Source organism: Plecotus auritus, assembly GCF_963455305.1.
Source record: "Plecotus auritus genome assembly, chromosome: 7".
In the NCBI taxonomy this organism is placed as follows: Eukaryota; Metazoa; Chordata; class Mammalia; order Chiroptera; family Vespertilionidae; genus Plecotus; species Plecotus auritus.
Genome location: NC_137774.1, coordinates 24,347,447 through 24,371,625, shown reverse-complemented (window position 1 = coordinate 24,371,625; position 24,179 = coordinate 24,347,447). Strand labels below are relative to the sequence as shown.

The 24,179-nt window shown below is 48.1% G+C and overlaps 1 protein-coding gene across 8 annotated transcripts in view; it reads left to right on the top strand.

The window, feature by feature from the left end:
* ACACA (acetyl-CoA carboxylase alpha) overlaps positions 1–23,859 on the top strand; it is a 249,999-nt gene extending 226,140 nt beyond the window's left edge. For all 8 annotated transcript variants that reach the window (XM_080677837.1, XM_080677835.1, XM_080677836.1 and 5 more), the window contains 4 exons: positions 10,569–10,723; positions 11,306–11,476; positions 17,701–17,837; positions 19,019–23,859. In XM_080677837.1, the coding sequence (XP_080533963.1) occupies positions 10,569–10,723; positions 11,306–11,476; positions 17,701–17,837; positions 19,019–19,142 (587 nt within the window). In that variant the 3' untranslated portion in view covers positions 19,143–23,859. The remainder of the gene's footprint in view (positions 1–10,568; positions 10,724–11,305; positions 11,477–17,700; positions 17,838–19,018) is intronic.
* Positions 23,860–24,179: the final 320 nt, after the last annotated feature.

Below are 24,179 nucleotides of genomic sequence, written 5' to 3'. Positions count from 1 at the left end.
AACAGGATAATTACTTCTGACCAACCCCATACACTTTAATTAAAGTAACTGCAGCTCAAGAGCAAGTTCCTCACAACTGCACACAGAGAAAGCGCTAAAAGCTTCAGCCACCGATAAGCATCTCACTTAGATGGCGCATAATTGCTCCCAGCATCCGGCGATCGTTGCTGCTGTTTGTACCACTAATTCTGTACAAAGGCAGCAATGCCACAATTGCAGGACACAGCAAATTGCATAATTTTCTCTCTCTCTTTTTTTTCTTTTTGCTGGTTTTCTTTCTGGCCAATTTAAAATTTGTCAAAGTCGGTCTTCTTCTGGATCACTGCCCTTTGATATTTCGTGCACTCCATTTGCCACAAACAAGCCGCAGGGCCGCAGTTCATGCTGACTCTAGCAGAAGCAGAGAGAGCTCCATTTATCTTACACTGCCTGCTGAATTCCTGCTCATTAACTGGGGGTTCACTGCCTCTTTTTAACCCCCCAATAGCTGTTATCACCCCTTCAGAGTAACTGGGTGGTAGGAAGAGGGATCCTCTCGGACCTCTGTTTGTGGAATGCCTGGGTGGTGAGGGGGAGGGCTGAGGCTTCTTCCTCTCCAAGGGAAGTGACATCGCTCCCACCTTCACCCAGCACCTTTCCACTTCTGAAACATAGGAGGGCGAGAGGGAGGAGATTCCCAAGTGATGGCCGTTTAATCACTTGTTACAAATCATCTCATTATCAATTTACTGTCCGCATTGAAGAAAACCATATTTATTTAACCTTGACCAAAATGGCACTAGAGAAAGAATCCTTAGTCTGCTAAATGTGAAGCAGGCTCTGGCCCAAGGCAGCTTGGGAGCATGAGCGGTGGGTGTGGAATAAAAGCAGCGAGGTACAAGTCTTGGTTATGTTGCCTGCTGGTAAATCGTTTAACTTCTCTGAACATCAGTTTCTTCATCTAGAAAGGGAGGACAGGACCCTCACAGAGCAAATGTGAGGACCAAGTTGAGCATGCTTTAGCTTTCAATTTGTGAAGCATTTTTCAAACCTGGAGATTGGCATCATTTCCTGTCCATCTTAATCATTAGAGGAAGCAGATGGGCCATGTTTGGTATTGGGCACTCTCTGTGGCTGAGGTCCACTTTTGCAGCAAGTGGTATAGGAAAGGAAGTAAGAAAGAGACAGAAGTGATCTTGTCTCTCAGGCGTTTGTGGTCTTTCAGGGAGCCCAGACCCACCCGGTGTGTTTGTGACACACACATCGGCAGTGATGTAACAGGACATGCCAGGACCCTGTTCCTCTGGGGCTCACATTGGCTTTTGGCTCCTTTCTCGGTGCCTAGAACCAGAGACTGCCAGACTGCTTTTTCACAAAGGGGGTGAAAGTGACCTCATTTCCAGATTGGGAGATTGAGGCAAAAAAGAAGAGTTAAATGAATCATCCAAATACAAAACAAATGTACGTTGGAGCCCAGAGTGAAATTCTGGTTCCCTATGTTCTACTTTTGTTAGGATTTCCTCAGATTCTACCTCAGGTGAAGACTGAGCCTGATCAAAATTAAACAAGAATTCTTTCCCTTTGTGATCTAAAGCCGATTTCACTGAGAAAAATCAGGTTTAGAAGAAAGCCTGTAGGAGTGGATGTTATCTTATGTCCCACTCTCCTCCCAAATCGGCCTCCGCACATTTCTGCCAAGGCCATGTGGGTATTTATAGCATCATTCACAGGCCATGCAAAGTTATCAACTTACACATTACCTTGCTATACTTGGTCAGACATTTAACTAACTCACCCCTAATGACTTGGCAGGGCCAGACCAAATGATTTCACGGACCTTATACTGCCTGCGGGCCGGACGTTCCCCGCCCCTGACCTAGACAAACCAATGCACTACCGATTGACTGTGTTCAAAAACATAATTACTATTATTCTTTAAGTAATGAGTACTGTTTAATTTCTGAACAGTTAACTTCATCTCTTTCAGAATTTTTATTTTTTAAAAGTGACCTTTTGTCATTTTACATACTTAGTTTAGGTAGGAAGGTGGTGGGTTACTAGTTTGCAGTCTGAGATTATAACAGTTTGGAAACTGCACACACATTGATTCCTGGTAGAGGTAAAGGGAAGAACTTCCCCAGAGAGAAATGTGATATAAGCCCAAATGCCGGAGCCTTTCATTGCTGGACCAGTTCTGCCCCTGCATTCTCCAGACTGGGGCTTGGTTAGAGTCGGTGTGGGGAGGATTCGCATCCTACCATTCTGGTTGCCTTAGGGAATTAAATTCCTCCTCTGGCGATAGAGCCCTGCCCTTCGAGGCCTCTTTGTGTCTCTCTGACTGCCCTATCTCCTCACAGAGACAGGAGCAGGGAGCCTGGCTGCAGAGCGGGATGGCCAACCTAGCCTGGCCTCCGAGTGCCAGCATGACCTGAGGTCCTCACCTGGATCCTCCCCCTCCTCTTGTGTTCAGAGGGAAATGACAAATCAATTTAGATAGAGAGAGAACTGTCCAGCTCAAGTGTGAAGCCATTGTACTTTATCCACTGTCCCTCTCCCTCAGTACACTCAGCTCCTCTACAAAGAGCAGAGGAGCTAATTAGTGGAACTTTATTGTGTTCTAGACACATCTCCGTGGTGGCCCCGTCCCCAGACAGCCGGGCAGCCTGCCATGCAGCACCTTGGCTGTGCCCACACGGAGCGCGCTCTGGGAGTGCCTGTCCAACAAGGCAGAGGCAGCACTGGCCTCCCAGCACCCGGCACCCCTGGTCCGAGGCCCCCCGGGTGCAGTTGGAATGTCGTGGCTGCAGTGAGGCTAGATTGTCTGCAAAAACCTCCAGGAATGCCTTCCTCCCAAGCTAGCAGCCAGGATGACGGAACGGACATCCCTGGGGGCCAGGGGCTGGGGAGCCGAGCTGCTTCTCTGGCCAAGGTGATCACGTATTGGAGCTGTGTGTGTTTTCCCATCTCTGTGTCCATCTTCAAGATATTGCAACAGAAGAGAGCCAAAGTTTGCTTGTTTGAGGCAGAAATCAGCACCCTTACTGGAAAGGAGAGTAGGAAAGAATTAAGTTCCCCTACCCACGTCTGGGAAGTAGCCTCTGGCCCTCTCACTGTTGTACATGGAGCATCCTCACTAACCATGGCCACCTAACCACGGGCTCTGCGCTAGGCAGGCACAGGATGGAGCCTCCGCCTTTAAATGAGCAGCAGCTTAAAACCTACCATCCCAGCCGAAACCGGTTTGGCTCAGTGGATAGAGCGTCGGCCTGCGGACTGAAGGGTCCCGGAGGGTTCGATTCCGGTCAAGGGCATGTACCTTGGTTGTGGGCACATCCCCAGTGGGAGGTGTGCAAGAGGCAGCTGATCGATGTTTTTCTCTCATCGATGTTTCTAGCTCTCTATCCCTCTCCCTTCCTCTCTTTAAAATATCAATAAAATATATTTAAGAAATAAAAATAAAAAAAATAAAACCTACCATCCCACTGATTCAGAAGCTCTTTGGTTTAATGCAGTTTAGTGCAGCAGTGACAGTGTTTTCAGAAGGAGAAGGGAAGGGGTCATTTGGTTTGATCCATTAACCGGACTGTATTTATAAAAGCACGCGGGCTTGCCTCTTCCCAGGAAGAAATGATTCACCATTCTGTCCAGTCAGAGGACCTGGCAGGCATTTCCTAAGACTGACCTAAGCTCCTGCCTGCCTGGAGGCTGTCACCGGGACATGTCTGTCCCCACTTGCCCCACTGACCCAGATTCCTGTTCCTGCACCTGCCCAACTCAGTGAGAGCAACTTAGGGAAAGCAAAGAGTAAAGCCTCCCGGGGTACTGCCACTAGAATTCACAGAATTCTGTGCTGCTTCCTGATTCTTTTGTGTGGGGTGTTTGCATGGGAGTACAGGGCTACAGGGGGAGTAATCTAATTTTTATTCCTATTTGGAGATCTCTGGGTTTACTATAATGGCTTTTTAAAAATATGAGCAGCAGAGCACTACACCATTGCCAGGAAACTTAGGGTTAAACATCCCCTGAGAGGATTGCTGTTAAAATCAATATGCAAATGAAGTTGTGTTTAGATAGGTATGGCCCCCTTTGAAGAAAAGCAGATATATGAAAATGGGATTTTTTTAAAAACTAGATACATTGGGAGAAATTATTCCCATTACAAAAGGATTATTTGCTTTACCAAAGGATTCACTGCAGGGTTCCTCCTAAATAGCTCCCTGAAGGCATTTGAAACGGGATCTGATTTACACAGTTTCTCAAGAATGCTTTTGTGTGAGGAAAGGCACACCTGTTATGGATACAGAAACAGTTTTGCAGGGTTTTCCCCCCATTGTTCTTACCATCTTTATAGGGAAATGTCTCTCAACATAGAAAATATGATTACACAGATCTTTTAAACAGTGACTTACATTTGTGCTTCTGAATCTTAATAAGTCTCCAGTCTTTTTTATGCTGACTTTTCAGTCTTAAGGCTGAGGTGTGTTCCTATATCCGAGATATTCTGGGGCTTAGGATGGAGGGTGGTCTAATTCTTTTCTTAGCTTTATAAGAATTTAACCAATCAAAGCGAATGGCTTTCTTAGAGTGAAGAAAGGCCCATGAAAGTTAAAATTGGGTTATAATTTACATAGGCTTCTTAGCATAATTAAAAAAATATTTTTCAAAACACTTTAATATCACATTGTTTTGCAAAACATTTTTCTTATTTGCCAGATTAGTATTGTTGTTACATAGTAAATGAGAAACTGAGCTCAGAAAGGGAAAGAGATTTCTACAAGGTTATCTAGTGCCTTTGAGCAGAGAATTTTTTAGCCTGTGCCTGATTTTTATTCTAAGCATTGAAGGTCTCACCCTCCTCCGAATCCTCCTCCGTAGGATGTGGCCTGCTCATCCATAGGTGAGGCTGGCCTCCGCCTCCCTCCGTCAGTGACCCAGCGGTAAAAAACACCACCTGCTGCAGAAATCCGCTCTCTCCTCAGGAGCTTTTCGAGATGTGGCTTTTCATTACGTTGGCCTCGGGACACCTGACAGGCTGCTGCCCGACGAACACTCGCGGGTCCGTTTAACTTGTTTCCTGTAAAGAGCACAGGCTCTGAAGCCAGGCTCCCTAAGCCCAACGCCCAGCCCCACCGTTTCCTAGTTTCCTGGCCGTGGGAGGTGTTAGAGCTCAGCTCAGCGCTGGGCGCAGAGCAAGTTACTTCGCTTTTTTGCACCTCAGTTTCCTCATCTGTCAGATAGTGTGATCTTCTAGGGTTGTTACGAGGATTAAATGAGATGGAAAGTATTTAAACAGTACCAGCACATAGTAACATCTCAGAACCGTTAGCTCGTCTCATTTGATCAGACTTCTGTATTACTATTAACTCTTTACATTAAAATGTTTTATTATAAAGTTAGATTTTTAGGATTTCGTGGGGACTTTATTTTGGGAAGGAAGCTTGATGAGAGCAACCTATCTTTCTCCTCTCATTTTTTTAAAAATTTCTTTATTGATTAAGGTATTACATATGTGTCCTTATTCCCCTATTACCCCCACCTCCCATTCATGCCCCCACCCCCCTGTTGTATGTGTTCTCTTCTCTCATTTCAGCCTTTTCCAAAAGTAGGGCTCTAGAAAAGAATGATTTTCCTCTCGGTAGCATATTCTTAAACACACACACACACACACACCCCGACTTGCTTTCCTAAAAACCCTGAGGCCCTGCAATCTGGCTAGAAAAGAAAGAAAACCATTCCAAGATATTTAATTGTGCAGGGAGCTTACAGGATTGATCGAGAGCTTAGCTTTTTACAATAGTCCAGTGAATAAGAAATGCTCCTGACAAACGATCAATGATAGGATAATCACTCTTTATCCCCCTCCTCATTCTTACCTTCTTTCTTTCAGGAGAACAGGGTTCAGAAGTCAAAAATCTTTATAGACGCCGCTTTTAAATTAAGCAGAAAATAGACATTGACATATTTGTTAATCTCCCCTAAATCATTACCGGGGCTGGCTGCTTTGCTGTACAAGGCGAGAGGGCTCTCGGCATGCTGCACAAGGGTCTGTCTGGCTTCAGAGCAGCATTTTAGTTTTAGAAAATAAATTTTAAAAGACCTTTTATCTCCCCCTTAAAACAAAGCACACACATCCTCGGCTTTCTCATGTGCATTTAAAATACATACGTTCTCTACCTCTGTCTTTCCTTTGCTTTGATGCTTTTTTGAGGTAGGCCCTGAACTGTGATCAGAAGCATTGCTGAAGGGCTCAAGCAAGGCAGCCTTTGGGGGGATGCTCTCTGATCTTCCTAGTCTCCGGGAGCGAAACATTACAGGTATTTATTTTGGCTTCCTTCCTTCCTTCCTTCCTTCCTTCCTTCCTTCCTTCCTTCCTTCCTTCCTTCCTTCCTCCCTCCCTCCCTCCCTCCCTCCCTCCCTCCCTCCCTCCCTCCCTCCCTCCTTCCCTCTTTCCCTCAATTCTTTAAAATATATTTTTATTGATTTCAGAGAGGAAGGGGGAGAGAGAGATAGAAACATCAATGAGAGAGAATCATTGATCGGCTGCCTCCTGCACGCCCCCTCCTGGGGTTTGAGCCTGCAACCCAGACATGTGCCCTGATGCTCTATCCACTGAACCAAATGAGCTAGGGCTATTTTGGTATTACTTCAAAGCTCTAGAACAGCTTGATTGGGTGGACACGACCTTTGTTGGTCCAGGAGCCAGCCTTCTCTGTCCCTCCACCTTGGTAAAGCCAAGGCCTTGTTTTCAGAATGCTCTGCTGCCAAGCTCGTAAGTCAGCCCCCTCTGCTCCCAGTGCTGAGCTGGGCTCTTGACCCCTCTCTAACCCAATGAACCAAGCTTTTTAGCCGATTCCCCTCAGTGGCAATCACTGCCAGGACACCTGCTTGATGGCCTTCAGTTCCATTTAATGTGGAGGAACTCAGGCCTCAGGGACACCAGCCCCAAGTACACATCCTGACTTTGTGGCTTCAGAGCTGGATGCCACTGGGCAAGTCACTGGCTGACTTTTCAGGACCTTGGTTTTCTCACTTGTAAAGCAGACACCCATTTTATAAGGTTGGGATTTTATAAGGATTAGAAATGATGTATGTGAAGCAACTTGGAAAGTGCTCTGTAATATTGAGGTATTCAGCCTGGCAGTGGTGGTAACAGCTGACCAGACCTAAGCCTGCATTGTGCCGGCGACTTATGAGCTATGTGATCCTGAAAGCATTGAGTGCAGTGCCTGGCACACAGTAAATGCTCAGTAAACGGTATGTGTTACAGATGATGCACATATACATAGATGTGCATATGAGCGCAATGTTGGTTGGTTACCCAGAAGGAGAATGCTGTAGGTCTGAAACGTTCTATTCAGCCGTCCCTCCCCCCACCCGCAGCAGAGCTAGTGTTAGTTTGGTTTTCACAATTACAGGAGGAGCTACCCTTAAATCTGCAGACTGACTTAGAATAGGGATTACTGGAGACATCGTCTTGGTCTCAGTTGTGGAATGGGACTAAGATAGAACTTCAGCAACACCAGCCAGGAGTTTGCTGTCATCATGTAGCCTTTTCTGAAATCAGAGGGACACTGCCACCGAAGCACGTGTCTCCGCTGCCCCAAGGAAGCAGAGACAACATCGCATAGTGTCCCAAAGCTACAGGAGCCGCGCCGCTGCCCGGAGCCCTGGGGTGCCCTTCCTGGCTTTGTGACCTTGGTAAGGTGTACCAGTTCTCAGCACCTCCGTGTCCTCACCTGTACGGTGAGGATAGTAAGAATGCCAACCTCCTAAGGCTGCTGTAAGGATGAAATGAGCTCACAGATATAAAGCTCTTAGAATAGTGCCTCGTACCCTGTAAATATTAGCTTTGATTATTGATTGTATGCATTGGGGAGCCAGGAAAACATTTTATGTTAGTTGGGCCTCTTTTTTTTCTTTACTTTCCATTTGATACAGTTTTACAGAAGAGCTAGTTATAAAGTAGTACACAGGACTTCCGATGCCTTGTTCTCAGGTTCACCTATTGCTCACATCTTGTCCAATTTGCTTTATCATTTATTTCTGCATGCTCATAGGCATGTGCTCACTCACTCCCTACACACACACATACACACTCACACTCTCTTTGAGCCATTGGAGAAGGATCTGTAGACATCACGCTCCTTTATCTTTAGTGTGTCTTTCTAAAAACACAGACTTTCCCTCACATAACCACGACATATTTAGCAAAATCAGGATAACAATGACACAACACCACTGTCTAACCGATGATTCATATTAAAGTTTTGCCTATTTGTTGTCAAGTATTTTTAGTCTATTTAATCTGGACTAATTCTTTGGCCTTTGCTTGATCTGGACACTTTTTGAAAAATACAGGCCATGTTTCTGTAGCCTGTTCCTCAGTTTGCGCTGGTCTCGTATTTCCCCGTGGTGAGAGAGAGACTGCGTTTTGGGCAGGAATATTGCAGAAGTGGTTTTATGTCCTTCTCCAGACACCTCTCAGGAGGCTGTTTTTGCCCATGGTAACTTTGATCACGTTTAAGGTTCTGTTCCTTGGGCTAACCCACTGTAAAATTACCATTTTCCCTTTTGTAATGAATAAGTAATTTGTAAGGAGATACTTAAGACTATGTAAACATCCTGTTCCTCGTCAAACTTTCACCTGCTGTTTTTCATATCCATTGATATTTCCTGGCAAAATCCGTTACTGTGGTGGTTGTAAAATGGTGACTAACCCCATCATGCCTCTATGTCCATTCATCGTTAGTCTGCTAGAAGGGAGAGCTTTCCCTTCGCTCCCATTCGATCGTTTACATCAGGATCATTTACTCACGGGCTCTTATTTCATAAACGATCTGTCTGATAATAAACACATTATCTTTTTCTATAAATTTGCTACTCGAATTGTCCCTGATTTGGCCTAACGGGAGCACCCTCAGAATGGCTCCCATGTCCTTCTAACATGTCCCAGTCATTCATCAGCGCTTCTTGTTCTTTGTGACAGTGTGTTCCAGGCTCATCTTATATTCCCCTGCCCCATCCCTGGAACCAGCTGTTTCTCCAAGGAGTCGTGGCTCCTTTACTGGAAGAGGAAAAAGGTTTGCTTCCCTGTCAGGGTGGAGTAACTGAGACAGTCTCTGCGCAGAAGCTTACAGCCGGCCTCTGCCCATCAGTTCTCCAGGCAGATCCAGTTAGAATGAATGGGCCTTCGTCTCATCCCACTGCACGGGGCCCAGCGCCATCAAGCTGTTTCCCTGGGTTGGAAAGAAGGCTGCTGAGGTGTCAGGGACCAGAGTGACCAGTCCGTGATTGTCCTCTGTGCGGGAGCCCAGGAAAAGATAGCCTTCAGCTCTGTGCCTTACAGTTTTAAAGTAGCGATGGTGTGTGTTTTTTAAAGTAGAGGTGTGCATCCAAAAACCTCATAAAAATAGAACTAGGTACTATAGTTACATCCCTGTTCTATTAACATGTGTTTGTATATAATACATACAGCTCACTCAGCAGCCCAAGGCTGTTTATGGCATATGATTCATAGTGGCATAAACAGCAAGGCCTGTCCCCAGACAGACATGCTTGAAAAAGACCTTTCTCTTCTGTGTCCCGTCACCTGTGGCCATGTATTTACTTGTCAGCTGTAGTGACAACGCCCTTCGGGTTGTCCTCAACACCACGGACGATCACCTAGAGCTCCTTCAGCTAGACTTACTCCGCCTTACCAGGCAAGCAACCAGCATCTCAGTATTGATTGCCAGTCCCATCCTGAGAGTAATTGGGAATAAACGTACAGCAGCAGCACCTCAACTGGGACACTGTGATGGCAAGGAATTCCAAACTCTCCTGTCTGTCCAGTTGAGGTCTGTGTGCTTTGGAAGCCCTGATCCAATAGGTTTGTGGGCTGCCTTTCTCTCCCCCTCTTCCTTCTCTTCCAGCCCAGGAACTGGAGTGTCTTTGTCACTGTGGTCAGGGGTTGGCTCTGTCTGTAGCAGCCCAGGCAGGAGCCAGAGGCTGGCAAACCCACTGAGCTGGCATGAGACACAGACCCGGCTCTCACCGGGTTGGATTCTATAAATTTCAGGTTAAGAGCATCCAAATCTGAGATGAGAAGCTGTGGAGGAAAGCAGCCGGTGACGTTAAAAGCCATTTGGATCCTTACTGAGGGGGTGGATGCTGGTGTGGGGAGAGAAGAGCTGTGGTTTGTTCCAGAAGCACAGGGGGTGCTGTCCCACACTCTATGTTCTGATAGTCCAGCAGCTCTAATGCAGGTCACAGGGCATGGGCACAGGGTCCTTCGCCAGGAAAGGAGGGACCTGGCTGTCAGTCCGTGAGAGGAGGAGACACACCGGCCTCCAGGTGGTGGTTTGCACCTGCTCGGGAGAGGCTGGGGACAGGGACTCTCACGGCTGCTTCCCCAGTTGTGACCTCCACAGGGAAAGGAGGATGTGTGGGCTTCCGTGGCGTCTCGGGGAGCCCTGCTATACCCAGGTGGCGAAGACAACGGAGAGCGGGTCACAGAGGGAGGGGCGGTTTTGAGCGTCCCATGACTGGCTGCTCCTGGGCAGAGATTCCGGTCACCTCAGCGTGTGACAGGCAGGTTACTTTAATTGCAGGCACCCCTGAGCTCAGCGCAGCTGAGCGGAAGGAGCTGGAGAACAAGCTGAAGGAGCGGGAGGAATTCCTGTTGCCCATTTACCACCAGGTAGCCGTGCAGTTTGCTGACTTGCACGACACACCGGGCCGGATGCAGGAGAAGGGTGTTATTAACGTAAGTACAGTGGTTGCCGCTTCTGACTTGTGAGATCTGAGGGCTCACAAGCAGGAGCCGTTGGGGGCAGATGAAAACTGTGTGCGGGTCAAACCATTTTCCATGTCTTGGAGAGACTTCTCCCTTTTCCTATATCCACTCTCATCCTGAAACAATTCATGACTTAGGTTGCCTCCCGGACTGCTCAGGAGGCAAGCTCCATTGTACTGGTGGGAAACGGAGGTGCTCAGGCTGTGAATGACTACAGTGTCGGGGTTCCGGCAGCAGCTAACACTTGATTTGTGTGCAAGTTTTTGTTGCCATCTGCTCAAACCCAGTTCCTCACTATGGTTATCTGGGAATTCAGAGCCCCTTCCCCAAAACATCGCAGCCAGGAGTGGGGGACGCGTTAGCCAGGCCCATGGCTGTGCCTGGTGCTGTGGTCAGCAGAGGGGGGCTGCATCCCGAACTGGGACACATCTGCGGAGCAGGGAGCTCGCAGCCGGCTCTCAAGTCTGTGAGCGGCCTGCTGGCGAGTGGGTTTGTGTGCCTGTGGCGTTCCCTCTGGACTGGGGTGACTGGGGTTATTCTTGTCTGTTACAGGACATCCTGGATTGGAAAACATCCCGCACCTTCTTCTACTGGCGGCTGAGGCGCCTCCTGCTGGAGGACCTGGTCAAGAAGAAAATCCACAATGCCAACCCTGAGCTGACTGACGGCCAGGTCCAGGCCATGTTGAGGCGCTGGTTTGTGGAAGTGGAAGGAACAGTGAAGGTAGGTGGGCGTCCTCGGAGGAGCCTCATGCTATGCTCCCACCTCACTTGAGGACCCAGGCCCCTAAGGGCAGGAGAGGTCGTAGGGCATTTTTTGCAGCTCACTCTATCACTCAGCAAACCTTTCTGAATATGTACTGAATACCAGATGCTGCATTAGGCCTTGGGGACATGGCAGTTAAAGAGGCAGCTGTTCCTCTCCACCCATGGGAGAGACAGAGTAGTCAGGAGGCCACACACCACAGTGAGACCGAGGTTAAACGTAGCGAACCCAGCACAGCACGGAGCTCTGTGGGAGCAGGAGGGGGCTCTGGGTAGACTTCTAGAAGGGATGTAGCAGAGACCTGAGAACAAAGAGAGGAACCAGAGGAAGAGGTTGGATTTGGGGACGCAGGAGGAACGGTCCAGGCAGAAGCAAGAGCATCATGCACTGCAGGTATTTCAGGGTGGCTCAGAGATTGGATCCTGCGAGGCCATGTTGACGGGTTTGAACTTGGCCCTGTGGGAAGCCACTGAGGTATTTTAAGCAGCAGAGACATCATCTGACTTGGTTGTAGGAAGACTGTTCAGACTGTGTTGAGGGTGGAACTGAAGGAAGCAGGAGCAAGACGCCTAAGAGGTGATGGTGATTGAGGGGGTTGGTGCTGTGGCCACTATAGATCTGATTCCGAAGTGTGAGCTATGAGTCCGGGTGTTCTTGGGGTGACCTCATAGAGGGCACGTGCCTTGGAGCAGTGATTCTGCTGAGTTCGGGGCGGGGGGGGGGGGGGCGGTCTGCCCCTGGAATCCCGGGCTGCACAGATAGTTTATGGGAAGACAGAAATAAAAGGTCTAACTTTTCCTTCATAAGTACAAGAATTTAACCTTTATTAGTATATGGATTAAATGGATTAAAAGTAAGTCCCATACATCATGTAAACATTTTGTCAGAATATTGCTAGTAGGTGCTAAAAATACCTTTTGCTGAGAGCTAAGTGATCAGAAGCCTGTGTGACTGCTGGGCTGGCGTCCTGGGGGCAGCGGTCTCTGTTGCATGTTCTCAGGAAGGGGCTCAGTGTTAAAGGCACTGAATCGGGGTCCTTCTAAGATTCACCTTTGTGTTAAGTCTACCCGTGTTTTTACGACTGGAAAGCTTCTCTGGATAAATGTGTCAGAGGTGCCGCAGGGGAGTGCAGCCTCAGTGACACTTGGTTCAGGTTAAGGTCAGTCTGTGGCATCATAATTGAGTGAGACAATTTTGTCAGTGGCTACTGGCAGCTTCTAGTGGAAGTTGGCATTGAAAGTCATGCAAGTGTAAAATAAGAGGTTGTTCTCCAGTTAAGAGTGGCTGGCTAGGTAAATGGAGTGTGTGCGTGTGGCCAGGAGAGGCCCGTCCTGCCTTCCTACCACATTAGTCGCTAATGGACGTGCGCGGCCTCAGTAGGCACAGGGATGAGGGGAAGGAATAGCTTTCCTCCGAGCGTGAAGTGAGCGGAGAGGTCCTCCATTGCTCCTTAGCGTGTGCTCCCGGGGGAGTGCGTCTGGAGAGAGAGGTCATTTCCACTTCTTATCGATGGAGAGAACATGGACTGTGTGGACAGGCTCCTGGCTGGAAATCAAGTACAGAACCACCCGGCCCCAGTGCCGGCGGAGGCTGCTTCCCTTGCCCCGTCTACAAACAGCATCTGCCTGAGCCTCAGCCCAGGACAGCCCAGGAGAGAGAGGAAGGCCAGTGATCCTGCGAGGTGGCTTTGAACCCTCCTTCTATATTCTGCAGGCTCAGCAGGAAATAGTTTAGTGTGGGGTGGATGATAAAATCTGCAGCGCCATTGAGAGAGGAAACTGTAGCAACGTTCAGAGGCCGTGTACGCTGCCTCTGAAGGGCTGACAGGCAGTCCGCTCAGTGTTTGGGAATGGCTTAAAACCGTCGCTTTTTGTTGGCCCCTCACAGCCCTAGATCCTGTGTGTGTGGCTCTCAGGTGCAGGCTGGCTGAGTCTAGACCCCAGCGTTGCACCAAGAAGTGACTCTCTAATCCTTGTGGTTACTGGTCGGGAAAGACTTTTAGTGGTAGGCATCTATTAGCCATGCTGTGTTCTTTTTTCCCCAGAGAATTTGCTTTTTTAATCTTAACCCTAAAAAAGGAGATTCTGGGACCAAAAATTTGAAGACACTGTGATACTACATAACTGGATGATGTAATTCTTTTGTTTCCCCCAGAGCAGCAATTTTCAACCTTTTTCATCTCATGACACACCAAAAAAAATACTAATTACCTACCTCTTTTTGCTCCAAAGTGAATTCTTAAAAATCAGGTGCCTATAACTTGTATGTAAGAATTTCTGGTACCAAGAATTAACCAATCAGATACAACCTTATGATCCGACATGACCAATAAGGTGCAACTCTGTTATATGGCCTGTATATTTATGGTTCAGGGCAGGGCATTCACACAGGATGGCTATTGTGTTGGCTGTTGTCTTTTTTTTTAACAATCTAAGGGAAAAGAGGTCAGTGCCCCTGACTAAATAGTCAGGTATTGCATGTTTTTTAAAAATTCTTGTGGCTCACCAGTTGAAAATCACTGCCTTCGAGGAATCTACTACCATGAGTTGCGGGATTCTGTTTGAGTCCCTGGGACAGTCCCGTCATAGGAAATAGCTTTATGGTTCATAGTTTCACTGCAGGCAGAAGAGAAGTATCACTACAGCTCCCTGAAAAAAACAACGGTGGTTTAAATAAAACATGGCACACGTTTGTTTCATGGGCATGCTTTCTCTCTTAATTTTAGATGCACAGTTTGAGGGACTGTGGGGTTTTTTAATCTTAATCCTAAAAAAGGAGATTCTGGGACCAAAAATTTGAAGACACTGTGATACTACATAACTGGATGATGTAATTCTTAGGGTTGGCACACTGATCCCCTTCTCCCCCCACAATAATAAAAATTGAGATTGGAACTTTGCATGGAGCAATTCCAATGGGTCCTAAAACATGAGTTTAGAATCTCAAACTTTTGGATCCCAGCTTTGCCACTTACTGATGCAGACACATTGTTTAAGCCTCTGTTTCCTCTGTGTAAGATGGGGGTGATGTTTACGTCACAGGGTTCAGTGAGACTTCAATAACATGAGTAAAGTGTGGAGCACAATGACTGGCATCCAGTAGACAGTGTATGCCCGTTTCTTCCTCTCTCAGCACAGCTTGTTAGACGGTAAGAAAATAAAGCAACAGACTAAGAGTAAAGATGTACAACTCGGTGACCTTGGCAGGAGGGCGGTGGTCCAAGAGCATAGTAGATTCTCAGTAACTGACAGTTTTGTTTTGGCTTGCTCTAACTTATCCATAACCCAAGACGCCAGAATACCTCCTTGCTCTCCAGATATCTACCCATCCCCAAGGCCTGGCCTCAAGTTACCCATACTCTATGTATCAAACTCCTGATTTAGGGCCAGGGAGGCAGGAGGTGAGGCAGAACCTGAGACTGGAGTGGCTCGCAGGAGACCCCAGCCCACATGGCTATTTGCTGTTGTGCTCCAAAGCCTCCAAAAAAATCCCATTGCTGGAGTTGTCTCCAGGCCGCTCATGGGTGAGTTAGCTGTGGGGCATGGTCATCAGGGCTCACATCCATCAGGCTGTGCCTGGGTCGCTCCCTGGCCCTGCTGTACCACTGAGTAAAGAGGACTTCACAGCGATCGGTAGGTTAGAAATGAAACTTTTCAAACAGGTCATTTAGATTTTGTAAGATAGACTAATTACTTCACACAATTAGTGAGGCTGAGTAGTGCTGGAGATACTTATCCGCTGATACAGAGAGTGATAAAGTGCCTACTGAACATTATTGTAAGACCACTGTGGGGATGTTTAATAATCGATATTTTATTGGTTTTAACATTTTCTGATTGAGATGAGTGTCAGCCCTGTTGTGAGTTAACCGCCCAGCATTACATACTCGTTTAAAATCAACACTGGGACACTAGGAATAATGAGCCACATTTTCATAATTTTCAGAGGGAAATGATAATGGCTTTTTTTTTTCTTCTGGGACTAGGGTCAGCACACTGTTCTGAGAGGGCAGATGAGGACTCTAGACTCCCTGCCTCAGCGGGAGGGTCCCTTGCCTTTCCCCAGGGAAGGAAGTTAGCTCACAACATCCCACGTCTGTGATGGGAAAACCTGTGGGTGCTTAAGTTTGTTTATTCTTGTTAACAGTGCAGCTGAATTAGATCTGCGACCCCTCTGCCTTCGTGTACCAGCACCTCGAGCTGAACTTAAGTGGGATTGGACTGTGCTGTCATCCACTTGCTCTGCTGTGAACAGTAGATCGTTCATAGAAGGACGCTTTCAAAGGGGAGACTTTAGACTTAGAGCAACCGTTCTAACACTTGGGATGTGGATGTGTCGCCCTTGTCCCGTCGAGGAATGTGTTTAATTTCAACACCTAGCACATTCTGTGGCTGCGCGAGGGGAAGACAGAGGGGTTTTCTCTAGAGGGTAGCTGGCTTTCCAGTGTAGGGTCTGAGCATCGTTCGGAGCAGGCATCTCGTTAGCTAATACATTACACCAATCAAGGAGCATTATCTTAAGCCACAATTAATCTGCTCCCTGGCATATGTTGATAGGAAAGCATCATGCTGTTTCTTAATTAAAAGCAAACGGATTAAAAATGATTAATAAGAGTATTAAATATTCTCCTAAATGAAAGGCTTTGGGATTCTTGGGTAAACCTAGTTGGTTTTTTTTTTCCATACAGAAACCCAAGCAGTAGTCATTGTTTTAGTTTTTCCTACCTCCAGAGCTCCATCAGTGGGGGCACGTTGTGAGGTCCTCAAGCCACGGAGCTAAAGTCTGAATTTCCAGCGATGGAGATGTCAGCGTTCAGGGGTCCAGGCGTATCCATGCTCCTGTGGGTTGCGGGAACTGGAATGCAGGAGTTAGACCCTGTCCTGGGGAAAGCGTCGGCACCTCCTTAGGCTCCAAGGTGTGTCAGCAGGCCCAGCGAGGGGCGAGGGCTCGCTCAGGTTCGCACCATCGTGGCCACACCACCCTGACTAGGAGACCTGATCTTTCTATCAGTGATTCCCGAGATGGGCAGAGAGCTAGAAAAGGCACATTGCTGATCTCCGGGCTCCCAGGCCTTCATGTGTGAAGGACTAAGAATTGTTGGAAATGTGGAGTCAGTTACACGACATATAATAAATAGCCAGTCACCTCTGACTTGCCAGCTAAGTTAGAGATGGGTAGTAAGTCGGAAAAGAAACCATTCTTTTTAAAGGCACAAAATAGGAAGTTAGAAATCAGGGTTGGCTCTCCCTGCACATGGCTTCCTGAAGGGTGTGATGCAGGCACAACTGTGGTAGACCCCGGTCTCCTGAGCCTCCTCTCAAGTCTCAGAGTCCCTAATGCACCCACCTATTAAGTTACAGCACCAAACTCATTGTCATTCTGACTTTGACTTCGTTAGTGATAACAGAGAAGGATAGCGCACCTTTAAATGACGAGCTTTGTGTTTAATTACCCAAACAAAATGACATAAATATGAATGAGCCCTAATGGTGGTACTTGGTTTTCCGGAAACCATTAACAAAACGATTCCTAAATGATTTGTAAAGAAAATGAGAGGAGACGAGCAAGGCTATTAGGTTCCTAACACACTCCTGAGTTATTATGTAGTCAACTACCTAGGAAATACTCAGCTAAATGATCCTGAAAAAAAAAGAAGGCGAGAGGGGTTTGTTGGGTCTCAGGGTTACAGACGTCTTGACCATTTGGAAGAGGCTCATCGAGAGTAAAAGGGGTTTATGACCTGGTGCCTGTTCCCTCGAGGCAGGTTCTTCCTCCGTGCCAGGAGACCGCCATGGCCAGGCAGCATCTCCTGGGTCTCAGTTCCTCAGAAAGGACACATCATTTTCAACCACCAAACAGCCAGCCTTTCCCTCCCAATCAGCACTTTACTAAACAACTGGGCTTCTGACTAGTCTCATCAGCCGTCATGGACGCGGTAGAGAGCTAGAGGGACAGGCCAGCGCCAGAGTGTGGGCACTGATGCCCCTAGAGGGACCCCGTGGATGCTCCAATCTCCATCCGTGTCCGGAGAAGGAAGGGGAGGATGAGGACAGCACCTGTCTCGAGGCCTGGTGTCTCCTTATTCCACAATGTCAACAGTAACAGAGAATCCATTCTCCCAGTAGCTAACAATCAGGGGGTCCGGCCTGGCCTGGCGTTTGACCGGGTTCATCTGTTTACAGGCCTACATTTGGGACAACAACAAGGACCTGGTCGAGTGGCTGGAGAAACAGCTGACAGAGGAGGATGGTGTTCGCTCAGTAATAGAGGAAAACATCAAATACATCAGCAGAGACTACGCCCTCAAGCAGATCCGCAGGTGAGCCGCAGTGGGGGGCTCCTCTAGAAGTGGGGCTCACCTCTTCAGAATAAAAGATTTAAGAACAAATCTGGAGAGGGTGACGCCTACAATCTTTGTGGCCTCTCTCTACCAGAGACCGCTGTAGTGACCCACAGATAAAACAGCCCTCCAGCACGGTCCCTCCTCAGCTAGCTGCAGACTTAGTTCATTGTGCCCAACCGTTATCTCCAGAGGCAGGTGCTCCGACTGGGTGAAGATGCTGGGAGGAAAGTGATGGCACGCAGTTCCCTGGGGGAGCTTCTCCATCGCAGGGGGTGAGGGTGGAGACTGCGGGAGCATCTTTTAAAGTGTTTTATTTGGAAGCATTTTACTTACAGAAAAGTTGAAAACTAAAAACAGTGCGAAGAACAAATCTGTGCCCAGATGCACTTTTTACGTTTTATCCCATTGGCACTATCGCGGGTGAGGGTGCCTGCTCTCCTGTCTAATCCATACGTAGAGCTGCTCGCTCTGAGTTTCTCGGCTGTTCCCTGATTAGGAGCATATGTGCTCAGCCGGACATCACGCACGTGGGGAGGTGCCTTCACGGGGCCCACATCTGGAGCCGCATGATGCCACCTGGTCATGATGTTCCTCAGTTTCTCCACTTCTTATCACTGATTTCCCCCTTGTACCTAGTAAGCAGTCTGTGGGGAGACACTTCAAGGCGATGCAAACGTCCTGTACTCATCAGAAATTTCACCTGGATTTAGCCTCCATGGATGCTTCTTGCTTGATCCAGTCTTTACTGCGAGGTTTCAAAGTAACTTTCCAGACTCCATCAGGACTTCCTCAGTCCCAGCCACCACTCCCATTCTGCTACAAGCAGAAGTCCTCTCTCTTCCTCCATTCATCATATATTCACTATTGGTTTACACTAATGGATTTCTATTTTTCAGTAGTTTTCAATTCATTCTTATTTTGATGCCCCAGGTTTAACCAGTGGGCAGACCTTCGTGCTGACTCCACGAGCTCTAGGCCAGGCCCCCACTGGCTTTGGGCTCGGAGTGCTTCCTTACCTTTTGCACGGTGAAATGTGTCAGGTCTACCTTGCCACCTCCCTTGCTGCTGGGGACATTTTCCATGTAGGAAAGGCCAGGTGCTGCCCTGAGTTAGACGCTGCTGCCTCTTTTCTTCACCTCCCAAATCTTCCTCTCCAGCTTGGTCCAGGCCAATCCAGAGGTCGCCATGGATTCCATCGTCCACATGACCCAGCACATCTCACCCACTCAGCGAGCAGAAGTCGTCCGGATCCTGTCCACCATGGACTCCCCTTCAACGTAGGGAGAGCTTCCGCCCCCGCCCTGCCTCCAGAGAAAAGGGCTAGACTAGAGCTGCCTTTTCCTATGGAAACCACTGTAACGAGAAGGCACGGGAGACCCAGCACTGGAATCAAACTGGCGTTTTGCTTCCCCTCAAATGTTTCAGGTTCTATGTGGCACACGGGGACACAGGGTCACAGAGCCGTGCTCCAGCCCCCGTCACACCTGTCCCGTTCAGTATTTATTACCCTGCACACACCCGAGAAGGCAATGAAGGGTACACACGTACCATGAGGTCTTCCTACACAGAAGCAGGGCTGCCCCTTGGTCCCAGCCCAGGGACATGCCAGGCAGTCAGCAGCCCTCACCTGTCCCCGGCCCCGGGAGCCTGCACCCCAGGTAACAGGGGAGGGCTGGGGCGAGGAAGAAGCCTCATGTCCATTATTTCTTTACCCCCACATTCAGCCCAGCACTCACTAGCACTGGAGAGGAATCATTCCCAGCTTCATCACACCAAGGTACTGTTTGTGAAGGAAAACCTTGATCCAAGGAGCAGAGAAAGAAAACAGACCTAGTGGATTAGAGGCCTCAGCGTTGAGGTCAGTTCCCTTAGAACAAATGGAGAGATGGGGACCCACCACTCCCTGCAGGTCACTGCCCAAAGGCCAGTGCAGGGGAGGCCGCCTCTGTCACTGATGGGAAGTAGTCTCTCATTTCAGTCTTGGGAGGTTGTCAGAGTTGCTGTCTCCATTTCCAGGGCAACAGGTCTCCCCACCGCTGCTGACACCTGTGCTCTCGGCACCAGGACCCCAGAATCCACCTGACCTTGAGATTACCTACACCTCCCTCTTGGTGCTGCTGTCTTCCAGCTCACGGTCCCTACCCGCAGGGGCCCCTCACGGATGGTGGAGAACGCTTGTTTTTGTCCACAACCAGTTCGTTCACGGAGAGAGCTTACCGATTCCCCCGTTGGTATTCCTAAAGCAAGAGTGGCAGGCGATGCGGCTGGTGTAGCACCCATTCCTACAGAGCAGCTAATTGCATTTGTCACTGGTGACCGAGGAAGAAATCACTAAGACGTCTTAGAAGCACTGATATGAATACTTGTATACAAGCTACTGTTTTGAGCCTTAACCCTGTAGTTCACAAGCAAGAGCTCCACTTCCCCTCCTTTGGGAACAGTTTGTGCAGATGGAACTGTGTGGCTGGGTCTGTTACTGACACCCCCGCCCAGAGCGTGGGGCCTCGGCCAGGCTGCCCTGGTAAAGGCACAGTGTTTGGCGCTATCGGAGAAGAGTGGGAAAAGGTAGGGAACAACTTTCAGCCCAGGAGGCAGCATCCACTGTTGCTAGTATCTGCTAACCCAGTAAGAATTGATTTCATCTCTTACCGGATTATTCCTCTCCCCTTTCCTGCAATAAATAAAGCGATACACACCGACAGCTGGTGTGAAGTCTGCTCTCCAGCGGGCCTGTGCTTGCCCGGCCTTTCCTCAGAGGCAGGGCGGCTTACTCATGTGCCTCTCCCCTCTGCAAATTATGACACATTAAACGAATCCATTTCCTCTCTAGACCCCTGTAATGCCTACTGCTCCATCTCCAGAGCACCTCACTTTAGATCTTACCCTGGACAGGGATTTTTCATGTGGAGAAGACGGAGGAGCCACAGAGTGTGAGCCAGCTGACATCCCACAGCCCCTTGCACAAGCAAGGTCGCTGAGGCAGGCGGGTAGCAAAGTACGGACCAGGACGTGCTGGACTGAGACTGCCACATGTCCCACCACCTCGTTCACAGAGCAGCCTTCACTTGTCTCATTGGAAGTTCGATGGACACACCCTGATGAGCAAGGAGCTTCAGTCAAATCTTTTCACATTTTGTTGAAATAAACCTCCAATTTTTAGAAGAGTCACTGTTTGTCATTTCAGCCCACACAGAGCAGGGGAGCCTCCCGCCCCAGTGGCTGAGCCCCGCTCACCTGCTCAACACAGAACCCCGTCATGCCGAAAGACCCTCGGGGCAGGAAACCCAGGAGTGTGTGCCTTCAGCCCTCTGCCTCGGTTTCTCTAGGATTCCATGCGGTTGAAGCGAGAACGGGCACCAATCCCTAAACATGTGCAAAGACAGCCGTCACAAGAGAGGAGGGAAGCACTGACCTCTACCGATTGTTAAACTGGGTGCTGTGTCCGTCTCCTTGGCATGTATAACTAAGCAAAGGGTGGCTTTCTCTAAAGTGAAATAAATGCTTCATCCACATATCGGTTTGAGTCACCCTAAGCTAGGTGCTCTAGAAATGCGAGTGAGAAGGGAGGTGCAGGATCCGGGGGAATTTGCTTCTCCCAGCCTTCAGCTGCTGCACTCTGGGCAGGCAGCCCTGGTCAGCATGGAGACCTCGGCCTTCCCTCCTTCTGTTGGGGAGTGATATTTCCTTCAGTCTTTTCAATAAAAGAAAAGTTTTAATTTCCATTGATACTGCTTTGGGGTAATAAGATTGAACAGCGAGGGATCCCCCTGGATTTCCCCACCTGGGAAACAACACAGTGACAAACCCAAGTGCCCAATGACGTCACAGGGAGGCCCCTTCCTGCACTTTTTCTGATGCGCAAGGCTCGGCGCTGGGCTGGGAGGACACCTTCCCCTAAATGCTGGCTCCTCCGCTGGGTAAAACCCGGGCTGCCCTGGTCCATGGCGAGGCCATGTGTGTGGTGCACAAGGGCTGAAGCCTGCAGCCCTTGTGCAGGCAGAGAGGCTTCCAGTTGGGAGAGAAGTCAGGGTGTCCCCATTCAGGGCACCAACATTCGCCAAGTTATTCAAGGGATGCTAGATAGAAGAAGCACAGCATCCTTTAGGGGGAGGATGGACGATGGAGCCTGACACTGAAGATCTTTAAGTGCTAAGCCAGAGAAGAGGTATGTCCTGGAGAGAGTGGGACACCTTAGATGGTTTGGGGACATGGGAATAAAGACTGGTATAAAGATTTCAAAAAAAGAAAAGATGTAGAAAGCCTGAGGAGAGGAGCACAGCTAGGTGCCAAGCTCAGCTCCAGGAGCGCATGTCCCCCAGCTGAAGGGGTCGCCCAGATAGTGAGCCCAGGCCACCCCCAGAGGCATGGGTGTAATGGGTGACTCTCCACTATCTTCATTACTCCGGAAATCCTGCGTGTGCCTCAGGCAGCACAGGCTCACATGCCGGTTTGTCTTTCTGATGACTAAGTGTTTTAACAACCCAGGAAGTAGTACTGGCTATCTCATGCCGGCCGGAGCTCCAGTGGGCAGTTCATAATAAAGAATGGGAATGGGACATCTTCATAAATGCAGAACGTGGGCAAGCAAAATCTTCCAAAACATCAGTGGGTGGAACAGCAGAATGATAATGGAACCTCAGCTCTGAGGGCACTTGGGTCCACCCAGAGGGCTCAGCCCCTTAGCAACTAGAAGGAAATGAGATAGACTAGCTCAGAGGGGGTGAATGGTGAGCCTAATCCCAACATTGTGATTCTATGACTGGCCTTCTGGAGTTAGCAGGAAGGATTGGGGGCGAGGAGAGACAAAAACAACTGAAGACATCCAGGCCCTCAATTAAGAAAAAGCTGACAGCACTCTTGGCCATACTAACAGAGTCTTTGATAGCCACTTAGAAGAACCTGGACTCTAGAATAAGCCTGAACTGGGTTCAAATATCTGATCCCTCACTCCTGCCCTTAGGCAATTTCCTGATCCTAAATCTGTGAAATGTGGATAGCAACAAGGACCTCAGAGGGGCTTTTGAACAATTACCTAAATTAGTTAATATGAACCAATTGGTGGGTATTGGTAAGAAATTTTCAAATGTCAGATTTCTCCATACCCTGCCCCTTCCTTATGCTCACAAGAGGACACCTGTCATTACTCAGAACCTTCCTCAGAGGGCATTTTCAGAGAACCATCCCCTTATGAAAGCAGGCACTAGGGACTGTCTCTAGGCGTTGAGCCACATGGACATTATGAGGAAGTACCAATAGGAGTGCTATAGTCTGAATATTTGTGCCCCCTCCCCCAAAAAATTGTATGTTGAAATCCTAACTTCAACAAGTGATGGTATTAAAAGCATCTTCCAAAGCCCCCACCTTAAGTCGTGAGGGTGGAGCCCTCATGAATAGGATTAGTGCCTTATAAAAGAAGATCCTGAAAGATCCCTTTCCATCATGTGAGGATACAAGTCTAGGACCCTCACCTGATCATGCTGGCACCTGGATCTCAGACTTCCAGCCTCCAGAACTGTAAGAAATAAATTTTTGTTATTATAAACTACCCAGTCTGTGGTGTTTTGTTATGGCAGCCCAAGTGGACTAAGACAAAAACTTGGGCCAGGAGTGGGTGCTGCTGTAACTAACCTAAAAATGTGGAAGCAGCTGGGTATAGAGGGAATGTGCCTCAACATAATAAAGGCCATATATGACAGACAAGTCCATAGCTAACGTCACACTCAACAGCTGGAAGATCAGGAACAAGACAAGGAAGCTCCTTTATTCAACATACTACTGGAAGTCCTCACCAGACCAATCAGGCAAGAAAAAGAAATAAAAGGCATCCAAACTGGAAAGGAAGTAAAACACTTCATTTGTAGATAGCATGATATACATAGAAAACCCTAAAGACTCCACCAAGAAACTTAGAACTAATGAATGAATTTAGTAAAGTTGCAGGATACAAAATGAATATAGAAAAGTCAGTTGCATTTATATACACTACTAATGAATTATCAGAAAGAAATTAAGAAAACAACCCCATTTATAATTATATCAAAAAGAATAAAATACCTAGGAATATATTTGACCAAGGAGGTCAAAGATCTGTACACTGAAAATTATAAAATGGAAGAAACTGAAGGCACAAGTAAATGGAAAGATACTTGATGCTCATGGATTGGAAGAATTAATATTGTTAACATGTCCATACTATTCAAAGCAATCTACAGATTCAATGCAATCTGTATAAAAATTCTGTTTTTCAAAGAAAGAAAACTATCCTAAAATTAGTATAGAACCACAGAAGACCCTGAATTGCCAAAACAATCTTGAAAA